General features: G+C 38.4%; 1 protein-coding gene across 1 annotated transcript in view; it reads left to right on the plus strand.

Annotated features, from left to right (window-relative positions):
- Nucleotides 1-4,396: 4,396 nt before the first annotated feature.
- The window catches only part of FRMPD2 (FERM and PDZ domain containing 2), a gene marked incomplete at both ends in the record, with an annotated part of 60,697 nt that continues 50,340 nt past the window's right edge, over nt 4,397-14,753 (plus strand). The window contains 5 exons of the mRNA XM_080621965.1: nt 4,397-4,429; nt 5,281-5,407; nt 7,235-7,366; nt 10,005-10,089; nt 13,292-13,442. Of these exons, the coding sequence (XP_080478091.1) occupies nt 4,397-4,429; nt 5,281-5,407; nt 7,235-7,366; nt 10,005-10,089; nt 13,292-13,442 (528 nt within the window). The remainder of the gene's footprint in view (nt 4,430-5,280; nt 5,408-7,234; nt 7,367-10,004; nt 10,090-13,291; nt 13,443-14,753) is intronic.

A 14,753-nucleotide genomic window follows, 5' to 3' on the forward strand; every position in this document is an offset into this window, starting at 1 on the left:
CCTATGCTGCACCAAATAAATTTAGGATATTATGATGGGAAGATGAAGAGTAAGCCAAGAGGAAGTAGCTATGTAGAACCAAGCTGGTCTATAGGTTAAGCACATGACTGCTCAAACACGTCTTTAGAGAGCTCAAGTCCAGAAGGGATGCCAAGTTGGACTCATTCTGAAGCTGAATCCCCAGTGCTACAGTTTCTTGGAGGGCAGCGAAGGTAAACTGCCTCTGCATAGCATCATCCCAGTTGACTAAGGCTACACAAACCTCCTAGGTTTATATATATATGAGTTCCCAGATTAACATTTTATCCGGTTTTGCCATCCATTTTCCTGGTACAGAGGGCCCTATCCCACACTACCCAAACAAGGCAAGCAGGGAAGTTCTGGGGCTGACGCCTGAGAATCCATACCAACACACAAGTTTGTGATGACAAGGCAGGTCTGAGCTCAAGCTGGGAAGCTGAGTCAGGATCAGGTCTGCTGCAGGCAACCAGAGTCAGATGGCCCAGTGATCACCAGGCAAGTCCACAGTGACAAGGCAAGCCTGAGGTGCTTTTGGAAAGTTAGTCAATGTGTCAGGATCAAAGAGGTCCACAGTCAGGCAAGGCATAACTGTGGCTAAGCTGGACACAGGCACACCTTCACTATACCTCAGGCACGGACTCAAGGCCCTAGGCTGCGCTTAACTGAGCCTGGAACTATGGGCAGAGGATGGGGTTAGTTCCCAGGTGAGGCTGGTCAGGGCCATTAAGGCCATTAGTGTCCTCAGGACCTTGTCAAGTTTAGGAGTCTGCATTTATCATTTGAAAGCACATTTGTTTGAAATATCCCCTCTTTTAAGAGATCTGACATGCAGACAGAAAGACTGAATGTGAATAATGCTAAAATATCATGGCAGTTCTACTAGACTGCTAGAATCTAGTCTTAGTTTTAGTTTGGTTAGCTTTCATACCTGCATTCTGGTAAAAAAAAAAAAAAAAAAAAAAAAAAAAAAACAACAAAAAAAAACTTTAGGTTAGTTGGAAATTATGTTTCCATTTTACAAAAAGTTTCATAGGTTACAGCACTGGGACTTGGGAAGCTACCTTGGCTTCTGTTGACTGATGTGGTGTAGTCATCAAAGCTGGACTCTGCATCAGTTTCTTTGTCTGTACAATAGGAATAAAGGTACTGAATCCTGACACTGACTTTCTGGCAAAGTAACTTGGCTTTGCTTGACACAATACACTAAAAAAGAGGTTACTAAAATGCAGAACTGACTGACTATAAGGAGCGCACAGAACAAAAAATATATCACCACAGAGATTTGTACTGTGGTCATGCAACTTAATGGAAGCTAACTTAAGGTCTTTGCAAATGCCAGTTCAAAGTACCCATGCTTTATTGGAAGGAGTGTTCTACTCCTCAGATACTCTGTTGTGCTTTGCATAAAAAGATCTACCAAAAATGTCAGTATCTCTAGAATCTGCACATGGGATGTATTTGTGCCTGTCCTTAGGCTTCAGAAATCCATTGAAATCAATATGTTTGTATGTGTGAAATGATGTGAGAGAGAAATCAAGTCTTTAACCATCACTGAATTCCACCTGACAAAATGAACCAGGCATAAATGAGCATGATTCCACTGACTTCTGGGTACATCTCCATGAAACTTCATTGGTAGGTTTGGCTATGCAGGTGAGACACCAGCAATATAATTTTATGAGCACAGTAAATTTAACGCTAAAAACTCCATTATTTTCTTCAACATTTTTCAGACCCTGCCATCTGTGTGATTTGTCCATGGTCAGTACTACTGTCTGCTGAAGGAAATCTGTCCTTCCAAAACAATGCATCTCAGACAGAAGCTATACCTTTCAGTGCACCAGAATTGCTCCAAAGACAAAGTAAAAACCAGCACATTGGACTAACAAAGGTAAGGTATATTAGAAAATAAATCTTGATAGTACCTCATGAAGACAAGCTTGTGGGTTTTAATGTAGTATACCAGGTATCTATTGCCAAATTCCATTCCTGATAACACTAATGTATTATATATAAAGGCCCACAGAAAGGAAGAATATTTCTATGAACATGATGCTTGACCCGATGTGGTAATTGCAATTACAGTCAGAGAGTGAAAGCACTCCCAGGAAGTCAGAAATATGTTCAGCTTTGTTAACAATTTATTTTTCTTCTCCTTGCCAAATGAGTCTCTCTGGCAAGACAGTAAGATAAAACACTCAGGTACCTATAAGTTTTACAAACCACTAGGACTGCATAACTGCATACTTCCCTCAGGCAGAACACAGTAGTTTCAGACTCTCATGTAACTTATCACTTAGATGCTATGCAGAAAAGTAAAGCTTTGGAATAGATGGACATGAGTGCTAGTCAGCTCCACAGGTATGAGAGAGCTTTAATGACCAACGAGATTGCTTCAAAACTAAAAAGGGAGTTAAAATTTCTTTTCCTACTCATGGCATCATTGGATAAAGTGAAGTCTGGCTCAACCCCTCAAGGTGAACAATACTCACTGCATGCTACCTAATCTGTGAGTCACTATTGTACTTTCATATGCTTCCTCTAGTCTAACTTTTTTTTTTTTTTTAATATTTCTTGGCTTCTGCTGGTGGTGACCAAAGACACAAAAGGTGGTCTCTCTAGTACAACGCTTTTCTGTATTTAATGTTGACTTCATAAAGGATTTCCTTTTTTGTTTTACAGATGTTGGTGTATTCCTTAGGAATGACCCTCTATTGGTCAGCAGACTACCAGGTTCCTCCAAACCAGGCCAGTAACACATTTTTGTTTTCAAATAGAATCATAGAATGGTTTGGGTTGGAAAGGACCTTAAGATCATGCAGTTCCCACCCCCCTGCCATGGGTAGGGACACCTCACACTAAACCATGCCACCCAAGGCTCCATCCAACCTGGCCTTGAACGCTGCCAGGGCTGGAGCATTCAAAAATTCCTTGGGCAACCTGTTCCATTGCCTCACCACCATCACAGTAGAGAACTTCTTCCTTATATCTAACCTGAATTTCCCTTGTTGAAGTTTGAACTTTTATTCTGTTTTATATTAGTAGGTTCAAAGATTGAGAGGCGTAATCTGAAATCTCAGAGGGAAGGGCTTTATGTTTTGGACCACTCGAAAAAACTGGAAATCTTATGTCAAGGTCCAGACTTCACCAAAAATACTAGTTGATCCAACTCAGAAATTTAGTTGAGCCTCATCTTTACTTTCCTTTTATTCTATCTCTCTTTTTCTTCAAAAACCAGAATTGTTCCAAATAAGATTAATTGTGCCTTGCTGTTAAGAGTGAAGATTATTTATTTCAAGGCTGTAATAAGGAGCAGACTCTCCAGTGAAGTGGTTGAGTCACTATCCCATGAGATGTTTAAAAGATGTGTAGATGTGACAAGGGCATGGTTTAGTGGTGGATTTGCAGTATAAGGGCTACAGCTGGACTTGATGGTTTAGAGGTCTTTTCCAATCTAAATCATTCTATGATACTATGACGCTATGATTCTAAAAGAGGAAGGGCTAAAAGAAAAACATCATGTCCACATGATTGTGGTGCTGTGCACATTTATGTGCTTTTTCAAAGAATGGGATGCTAAATAAACTGAATAACTCTCTTTATTTCTGTGCAAATTCTACCGGCATCTCTGCTAGTTGAAATTTTGCATTTATTTTTACCCAGAATTCTTTCAAAGATTTGTAGCACACATTTTGCTTCATTTCTGTATCCATGCCTTTGACTGCATGGTTTTTATTTGAAAAGCACAAACTTTTAGTAGATCTAACCTCCCTTTCATGGGTATACATGGTCTAAGAGAAAAAGCTCTATAAGCTAAATGACTCTAAAATTTTAAAGTATCTGGTCTCTATGGTAACAATTTTGGCTGGTATAACTCCTCACCTTTTTAAAGCTAATGCTGTCACATATCTTACTTGCATGAATCTTTAAGATTCACAGTCTAATTAGCAAAGGTGTGGAGAAATTGAGCTGTTGTCTGTCATCAGGAAGCCCCTACATGGCCTGATGACTTTCCTTGTCGATGCCAGTTCCCTCTGGATCCCATTAGTGGCTCCATTTAGTGCTGTTATGCTGCCTGTCAGGAATTTTCCCAAAATCTAAAGGAATTCACTGCCTATTTCTCACCCAGAGTAAAAGGTTTACAGAAATCCTTTGTTGCAGTTTACAGAGGATTTCAGACCACTGGGAGATGTCATTTAACAGTACCTGTATTTTGACTCAGTCCCTCCAGCTGAGTGACCAACTACACATGCTCTTGCTGACACTATGTGAAGATCTGCCACACAAAAGACTTTCTCCTGAGTCAATTCTGGAAGCATGTGAGGCACATCAGAAAGAAGCTGCTTTCTTACCAGCCAATGTCTATATAAAGAAAATGGTCCAGTTTGCTGTGGGAAGTGTCAGTGAGGTAGGTACTACTCTCATATGTAATCTTTTCTTTGGTGAGAGAGGAGAGCAGTGTCATGGTGAGCAATTGCCTGAAATTAATGCTTGTATGAATTCAGGAAGTTAGATTGGGTTTTAGACTTCTAAGCAGGAAATTGTGTGGCCATGTGTACAATCAAAGGAAGCAATGAAGCCATCTCTCACACCGCTCTTACACTCCTGGGAAATGATACAAATCCAGTTTGTACCTTCATTTCTTTGGTTAATATTGAAGCAATCATAACCTTTACAGAGCCTTCATATTGGCCAATTGTCTTTACACAAGAGAAAAGATTTCTCCATTGCCCCTCTGGTTTCAGACTTTGAGAAATTTGAAGAAATCACATTTACATCATATCGAGAACTTAATTCATCATTCTTCAGTGGAACTGAACACCTGCTGCTCAATCAAGCCTGACCATGTGAAGTCTTTAATAAGTGAGCACCTGAGTCTTTTTCAAGATTTGAAATATCAACTAAGAAATTTTGTTGACAAGCTGAATGAAACTGGAAGAAAATACACCACAGGGTTGTGGAGTTTTTTTTCCTGTTTTCAACCAGTATTCATTAATATTCTGAGATGACCTTTTCCCTTGCACTCCTTATTACTCTGTTTCCCAGTGTAGGAGAGGGTGTCCCCTCTTAAACCCGGCTTGCATGAGAGCAAAAAGCCATCAAAACTCAATTCTGCTTTGTGTTAAACTGAGAAGATGAAGTTGTTTATACCAACACAATCAGCAGCCTCTGACAAGCAGAGGGCAAGGATCACTTCAATATGAGAGTCCGAAGTCCACATATCGTATGACATTGACTTGCAGTACTACTGTCTTCTAGGTAGAGCGGGTAGTCAACGAAGACAGCACAGCCTCTCAGCTTAACAGAAGTCATGTGATAAGGAAAAGGCTGCATGAGAAAATATCAGACAGCTCACCACTGTACTCCCAGATGAATTTTCACCAAGGTAAAAAAAGACTTACAATCTGAACTGTGTAATAAGGATACAGCCAGCCTTTTCTGAGTCTTTCCCAGGCTAGGCAACTTGTTTAATTTCATACTGTGATGATTACAAGTAGTGTTGGATAGGATATTTATTGCTTTACATATAAATGACTTCATAATGGAAAGACTCTGAGGCAAGTCAGCAAGGTTTCTGTTCCTTACTTCCACAAAGGACAGTAGTCTGAGGGCTGTGAAGCAATGATAATGAATCAGCTTGCAGATTCAACTCTTAAAGCACTTTGCATAAAAGCTGTGCATATAAAAAAGCCTGATTTCAAAACTGCTTTTTTATATGGAGTATGCTTTTATATTTGCATACTCCAGTGTATTTCTGAAGGTAAAGAGTGGGATTCTGTGAAGTTATCCTGTTGCCATTAAAGAATATATATTCATCCTTCCTGATTGATTACTCAAGCAAAGATTTGTGGATTCTTTTTTATTTTAGTTTTGCTTTTGCATTCAGAGATGTTTTATAAATTCACACATGGATTGCTGGAGTGATTTCAAGACACAAGGCCAAATCCTGCTCACTATATAAATAAACCAGCATATACTAATTTCACATTTCATTTGACTAAACTCAAGATTTTATTATCCCACAGACTAATTCTCTAGCTGTAACTAAATGTGAGCTTCAGGTTCAGATAGTTAATTTTTTCTAGTCTCTATATTGTACTATATTGTACTGTTCACTTCAACAAAAGTCTCTAATTCTGGGGGAAGCGGAAGGTTGGACAAAGCTATGCAGGCATTTTTTTTGGATATGCTCAATATTAGGCATATGAACAATCCAATTCCTATTCAGCAAGTCACATGTATGTTCCATTAACTCCAGCTAGAATTAAACACATGCTTAAATACCTTCAAAACATTTCTATCTATTAGGTTTTACTGGTCATAAGAAAATGACATTCTTACGAAAACATACAGATAAACCACCCTTCAAAGCACATTAGCTCAACCATTCAGAAACTGAGTTTATAGATTCACACTTGCATAAGCTGGTAAAAACTGCTACTGCCAAAAGGGTTGGTCCCATCTTCAAACCCCTATTAGTTTCAAATTCCTGCCATTTCCCTTCTACTGGTTCTCACGATTATGTATCTGGGGTAATCTCAGTGTTTTCTAGGGATTCAGGTCATGTGGCCTACACTGAAGGGCTTCAATGAATCGGGATGTTGATTATATTGAGAATGTGTGAGCCACACTTCTCAAGGCAGCATTCCATTTCTTTCTTTCTATTTAATTAAAAATTATAACCTTCAGAGTTTCTAGAAAAACACAAGAGACAATGCAACCAAAGTAAAGTTAAGGTGCAACAAAAAACATGTACTTCATAATGACTTAGAATGACTCCTTAATGGAATTTCTGCAGCCAACACTGTTAGTGGCTTGTCTCTGGGCACTCTCCATCCTGCCCACAGAGAGAATACTTTATAGCTGAAGGTTTTGGGTCTCAGAATGTAAGAAAGGAGAACTTTGCAGGTTATCTGCACTTTGCAACCCTTCCACATAACATGTAGAATAGAATTAATATGTTAGATTTGTTTTATTCAGAATGTTTTAGGAGAACTATAAGAACTGTTTTGGGTCAGAATAAGATTATGAAAGTTGTAGAATGAATTTACCAAGCTTTCCTTGGTCTTTAAGGAGTTGAAGTCAGTGTTAGAAGACAGCGGACATGGACTATATGAAAATTAGTCAAGCCAAATGTTATTTATATTATCATGCAGATACAATGATTTATAATTAAAGTATGTGGTTCACCATATTTCTTTTCTATTTCCAGACAAAGGGTCCAGATTAATGAATTACAGTCAATCAACAGAAGATTACAGACAACTCTCCGTGGACTACAGTGACTCTAATAGTATTTCTGAAAGTACATCTTTGATCCTGTCTAACCGAGGACACAGGAGAGGTAAGATTTTCCTGAAAGATTATGTTTATGAATTACATACTCATCTCTTTTGTCCCCTGAAATGTAAGAATACCCATGTAAGAATACCCATGCAAGAGCAAAAAGTTCCTGTTGCCAAATGCCATCAGCATCTCCTAACAAACCAAGCTTACATGCCAGCTCCCTATCTCAGAAACATGCACATTTCTGTTTTCTATTCCACAGTTACACACTCTCCCTCCTGTTTTCAGACTTTTTTTTTTTCCATCCTGCCTGGGGCACTTCTCCTGAGCTTCCAGTCCCAGGAAACTGTACTTTGGAGTTTACATCCTTGCTCTATGAGCCTCCATAGGTAGGCTCCAGAGGTACTAGGTCCTCCTGTGGCATGGATTTAAATGTGTTCTGTAAGCATGTGTGGTTTTCATCCCAGAAATTTCCTTCCTATAATCCTAACATCCACTGTTTCAGTTATGATGCAACAAGGTATGCACACCAACTGGTTAGTTCATTGATGCCATAAATGACAGAAAACTGCTGAGTAGTCCTTGCTTTTTCTCATGGGAAAGCATTAATTTGGGTTTATGATATCCAGCTGCTGATTGTCATGAGATTTGTAGGAACATATTACTCACACTCTTCCAAATGTGGAAAGTTTAAAATTTACTAGGCAAAAATTAAAGGCATAGAGCATGATCTCAAGGCACAAATTTTCCTAGGAAAGATAGCAAAAAACCCTGGGTGCCAATTGCATTCTCACAAGCCTGCCAAGAGATGATTCACAGAGAGAGAACAAATACTTCCTGGGAAACAAAGCAAAAACCCAAACAAAAGACAAAACACAGCACGTAACAGCCTCTCAGCCCCAAGCCTTTAGCCCCAAGGATGGGGAAGGTAAAGCTACTAATACAACTGCTGTTGATACTCCTTAAAGGCGCTTTTCTGAAGCTCCAGAATTGCTTTCAATATCAGCAGCAATAAAACCCTGAAATTGCAGCTGCTCCCTATGTGACGCATACATGTCAGTCACAGACCTAGTGGCACACAGTGAAGGTAAGCCCAGGAGTCTTCTTTGTAAGTCCTTTTTTAAAAAATAAGGATATAAACTTGACAAAGGCTCATTCTAGTGAATTTGTGCATGTCTCAGTCTTCACTGATACACTGGTAACTGTTTGTACTCAGGATTTTGTAAGAAAAAACTAAATTACATGAGAAAACAATGTGAGAACTTGTTTGCTGCAAACACTCTTTCATGAGATAATGTATTAGAAAAATGCATTCTTCTCTGAAAAAAGATATTACCACCTAGTAGAGCACCATTACCAGGAGAGATCAACATCATTATATGAAACATCTACAGGATCAATGTCTTTGAGGGCCACATGTTATTTAACATCAGGAATGTGTTGGATTTGTGATCAAAGCATAACAGTCTGGCCACTGAAACTAGTCACTTGTCTCAGTGCCATGACAACTGAGACAGAAAAACTAAGGGGAATTTCATGTGCTTGTCAAAATATATTTACACAATTATGTGAAACCTATAGTGTAAGCAGAGAACTTTGCAAGGCTTTCTCTTTAAAAAGCACATAGTTTCAGAACACAGGACTGAATCTTAACTTTGGTAACTAGCCCTGCATATTTGGCTTGTCTCAAATGTCACATTTTGACACTACCATTTGTGGCTTGAAAACCATTTTATGCATATTTTAGCAATGTGTAGATTTTCTAGTTTTTAAAATTGCAATTGGTGGTTGGTATACTAGAATTCAATGTCATGTTTTCATGTTGGAATTCAGAGTGAGGTCTCAGGGTGTAGTTAATGGATATTTTATCTGGAGAAAAAGTTGACCTATATGAGTGCTTCCACATAGATCATCTTATCCCCACTGCTTATGTAATAGTTTGATATGCAATTCTTCAAATAAGATCAATTAAATAGTCCAAGTGAAGAAAAATTTAACCTTCCCACCTTTCCCTACAGGATTTAAAACACCTCTGCTGCTATAAGAGATGTTCACAAAACTTGCATAACCTTTTCTGGTTCTACCTCTAAATTTCACCTTTCATACATTTGGACAGAGCAATGCCTATCCTTTCTGTAGCAGCAGAGATGACTGAAGGTGAAAATTATACAAAACTTATTTGCTAATAACTCAGAAGCCATCCTATATTCCTACCAGATTTTTATGTTGTAAAACCATTCACAGTATATTAAATGTAGCAAATAACTGTTGGAATATTTTTAAACAGTTTTCATTTCATATGCTACTCTGATTAAGCCAGAGAAATTTCATGGCTTCCCCCAGCCCTCCTTCCCAATTTTATGCCTGGAAATAGAAGAACAAAGAATACTAAGGGTAATTTCTGAACAGCAAAAGCTCTCCATACATATGGAAATAACAGCCATTGTACCTACACAGCTATTTTCCAAATTACGTTCACATGAAGAGTTATGAAGAGGAAGTAACAATAACTAGAGAACTGGGAATACTGCTGGTGTAGTATTCACTTAACCTTATCAAATAGCCATTTGTCATGCCCAAGTGAGGACACAAGAGGAGGTAGCCAGTCTAAATTTCTTTCTTGTTATTGTCCCAAGATCTGATGCCAAGTGCTGGTTCAATTGCTTCAATTGTGAAATTTCTTTTGTTCATTTCAGGGAGAGTTCCACAGACACACAGGTCATGGGACCCCACCCTTAGTGGGTCTAGGACACAAAGTAGCTACAAGCTCTTCATAAACAGGTAATCAGAACTCATGTTTCTGCAAGATCAGTGCTGTCTTATTGCCAAGTGAAACAGCAGCTAATGAGGCAATGTCATTCACAGAAAATGCCTGATTGCCATTCGAACCCGTTTTGATAATAAATACTGTTTACACAGAATTAAAGTGCACCTAGGCTCAGTTTGGCTCCAAGTGAAACAGTCCAAATGCTCTAGTAAAATGGAGCTTGGGCCCTGATGAATCCATGCAAAACAAGCACACTGAAGTTTTCTACCATTACTCTTTACCACTGTGTCCTGCCAGATGTTACTGGCCTCCCAAAACAGCTGCCCCTAGCATGTCTCTGGCATAATTAGACAGGTAAGGAGCAATAGCTCGCTGTGCCTGAAACAACTGCAAAGCAGCTCCACAGAGAATGTGGAAAGGAAAAGCATGCTGAGAGGGTGCAAACAGGCATGCTTTAATTGGCAAGGTGTTCTGCAACGTTCATATTTGTCTACATTCAGATTTTGGATCTGGTCTTGACTTGCTGTCACATTAGCAGAGGCCTGATGTGTTCTGGAGTGACTATAACAGACCATGTATATGATCCATCATTTTCAGTGGTTTATGCATTTCCATCTCAGTTCTTAAATTGATTTGTCTCACTTTTGTCAGCCATATCCAGGCCTGCGCCGCCACTTTATGGAAAAGTTTCAAGTAACCCAGGGACACAACCAGTAAAGAGCTTGGCTCTGTCCTAAGGATTAGCCTCATTTCAGCCACAGCCTATACAGCAGCACTGTAGACATAGGCAAGGAAAGCTGAGAATTGTACAGCTGATACTAACTGATTTTCAAAAGCTGGGGAAACACCACTGCTGTCAAACAAGAGTCTTCTAAACAGGGTGTTAGCATAGTGAGGCTGTAATCACGGCTGTTTCCAAATGAAGAAGAGATGTAAGTACTGTTAGCCTGTAGGCACCACAAAGACCAGAATCCCATAGTTAAGCATCATGTAATCCCTACAGACATCCCATTTAAATTGAGTTCTTGACCCAGTTAAACAGGAGTTTCTTCTTTTAACCATGGCATGAGTAATTCAGGCCCACAGGAAATGCTCTATTTAGATCAACTCCCAATTAAATGTACCCCAGGTAAACAGTTGAACTTCCTGATAAATCAGCCACAATAATCTGTGTGATGTGAGATACCCGAGTACGCCTCTAAACCTGAAATAAAGAAAGAACTACAAGCAGGATGTAGGATAGTGCCAGTTTTTGTGAAGAAAGAAGTCTCTGTCTACCTGTCTAACTACACACAAAAACATACATATGTGTGTATAGAGACATCTATATATGCATTACCCACCTGGGAATGCTATCAGTAACAGAAGATCTATTTACTGAGAATTTTGGAGCAAATGCAATGCTTCTGACTACCAACCTGGGTATTGTCCCCATATCCTTGATCTAAAATCATGCTGCCAAGCAAATGTTCCCCTCCTCTGCTGAAAGATTAACTCTTTTCTCCAAATTTCCAGCAAGCTGTTTACCATAGAATTTCAGGGACTGTACACCTCACTTTTGGTTGTAAGCATCTGCAAGGCCCTATTGTAAGTACCACGACAACAGTGGAGTTTAATTAGTTTGGAAACCACTAATTTCCCATACAGAAGGACAACCAACACAAAACTTAGTGATGGGTTTTCTATCTATAAAGCTTAGTAATATCATAATTCTATAAACCATCCAACTGATATAGTTTACATCTCATAAAGTTAAGCTTGAAGTACACACAGGACTCTGGCCTGTACATAAAGAAGACACAAATGTCAAGTCTCTTATCTCCCACCTTGCAGGACTAATAACAGGAAGTTTTTTTTCACAGGAAAACAAAATCTTCTTAATACAGCATCTTGGGTTTTGAGCTAACAGTATTTTCATATCCACAAAAGTCACTTCAGGTCATTTTCTAGGCATATTTCTTAGTTAAATGTTGATCTGTAAGAGATTGTGTAGATAGAAACAAATATATCTAGACAACTTTATAACAGAGGAATTTAAACTAGGATAGGATAGGATAGGATAGGATAGGATAGGATAGGATAGGATAGGATAGGATGGGATAGATTTGTTCAGTTCAGTTGGAAGAGAACTGCAACAATCATTGAGTTCAACTTCCTGACTATCTTAGTGCTGACCAAAAGCTTAAGCATGTTATTAAGGGCAATGTCCTAATGCCTCTTAAACAACTGACAAGCTTGGGGCAGTGATCACCCCTCTGGGAAGACTGTTACGGTGTTTGGCTACTCTCTCAGTAAAGAAATGCTTTCACACACCAAGTCTGAACCTTCCCTGACACAGCTTTGAACCATTCCCACATGTCCTGTCACTGGATACCAGGGAGAAGAGATCGAGATCAACAACTACTTCAGTAACTTTACTAAAAACATTTTGAAAACTCCATGAATAGTTCCCTGAAGCAACTGTATAACATGCAAAAGAAAATGATAAAACTTTGGAATAACAAAAAATGTGTGACCTTGGCATTTGTTTAAAATGTAATTAACAAAAACCTACCTCAACAAAATCTTTCCTCCTATACCACATAATCAATCTTTCCTCATTGATAAGAGTGTATATTATACTTTAAGTTTATTCTAAGCACACATTTCTGCTCATGTGGAAAACACCATTACTGTATGTATTAGAAGTATAGTGTAAAGACAGCTTTCTGATCTGAGATTTCATCCATCTTTCTCTTAATTAAATAGAAAATTCCCTAAGTTCCCTTAGACATTAATTTATTCTAATGAATTAGTATTAAGATAATTTAGTTTCCATTCCTGGAAAACTCTGAATAATGCTATAATGTTATGATTTTGGGAAGCTTTTTTGGTCCAGAAAATTTACTTCATCCTGCAGAATTCACAGAAAGACAAGGAGCTAAATTCTTTGCCTGTTGGCTTCACCAGAATTAAACCAGCTAGATCTGACTCACCAAATGACAAAAAAAACCCAACAGATTTTAGATGTATTTATAAAGGGTATCAGTAATATAATCTCAGTTGATTTATTTTTCCTTTTTTTTCTGTAATGAAGCATTTAACAACTTGCAACTAACAATGCCCTGGATTTCATAATATTCTTGCAGTCAATGCATCTTAAGCTCTTTGATCTCAAGTCTGTGTTGTTTTGATTGCATGCTATGTATATTACTCACTACGACATTTCTTTTGAAGATCAGTCAGCGCTGTAGAAGAAATCCCTACTGGAATTCAGAAGAACAGCAGACAGAACCTGCTAAGTTTAGGTTCCACCTTCTCTGTGTCTACAAAGGACTACACAGCAGCTGCTACATCACAGAAATGTTTGTTCCACAGGAAGGAAAAGGTGACTAATAAAAAACTTACAAGCTGATTAAAAATGTAAATATCACTAAAGAGAAACTTCTTATCCAGTTGTCGTTTGCCAGTGACCTGCATGAGTCATATAATTAGATGAGTATTCTAAATTGACAAACTCCAAATTAGGCATGATCCAGTCCTGGTAACTCAGAGCTGAAGGCAGTGAAAGCTCTTGTCTGTAAAGACTAAGCAAAAGCTTATAATCAAATCCTCTCTGACCTACATGTGTGATTTCTGTGAGCATCAAGCACCATATGGCCTGTTTTCATTAACCACTTTGACACGAGCTTCAGTACAGCAAAAAAAATTACAGAGACGCTGAACCCAAACACCTGCTGGTCAACAGTGCTCAAAGATCTTAAATTGCTTTTATAGTATATGCCTGGACAGAAAGCATAGGCTAGCAGAGAGTGTGCCAAACCAATAGTTCACCTAAGGGTCTATTACTAGTTGCTGATTTGTTGTAGGACTGTTAAATGGGAAGGATAATGAGTTTTTTTTTGGCAGTTTGGTCACAAAAATCTATAAATAATTGAATCAGAAAACTCCACAATGCTGCTACCATGGAGCTTTCTGGACAGTTTTAAGGCTGGTGAGTCCTTTAACCTATTCCCAGTCCACTAGCTCCACACTGACCAGTGGCAGAACTTTGATAGAGTTTCAGTTAGATACTTTGGGAAATTATCTTTTTATAAATAAATTTAGTTTTAAACTTTGTGAATATGATTTTTGCTGGGATAATAATGGAGGTCCTCAGGCATCCAGCAACTGTTGCAACAAAGTGCTAGACCTTCATTATATGTGATATAAAAATGCATTGTCTTGGTAGATGATACTAGTATTATGAAACTAACCATGTATTTTCTCAAGCAAAAATAAGAAAAAGGGAGATCTAAATGGTCAAGGTACTAAGTCACGGAGAATGGTTGGAAGGATCCATATCTTGCCACTTGCAGACATTCATTTTTTTCTGTCTGCTTGAAGGATATAAATGCATAGATGAATATGAAAAAAAACCCAATAAGCAAAATTCCTTGAGATGGATGCTCACTAAGAAAAAGCTCACTAAGTGCTGTTAAAGTCCATGAAGTAAAAGAAAAAGAATACAGTGTCTGCTAATGTATCAGTCAACCTTTATTACAAGGAAGAAAGTAGCTCTATGTTCCAGTCTGGTTCCCTATGGAAGCTAGGCTTATGAAAATCACAGTAGCATGTATGTTTTTATGTACATGTCTGTGACTGTCCTTATAGTAACTTGGGAATCAAATGACAAAAGGTCTCAGAAGAAATTAAGTTT

The sequence above is a fragment of the Psittacula echo genome (genome assembly GCF_963264785.1).
Source record: "Psittacula echo genome assembly, chromosome: 6".
In the NCBI taxonomy this organism is placed as follows: domain Eukaryota; kingdom Metazoa; phylum Chordata; class Aves; order Psittaciformes; family Psittacidae; genus Psittacula; species Psittacula echo.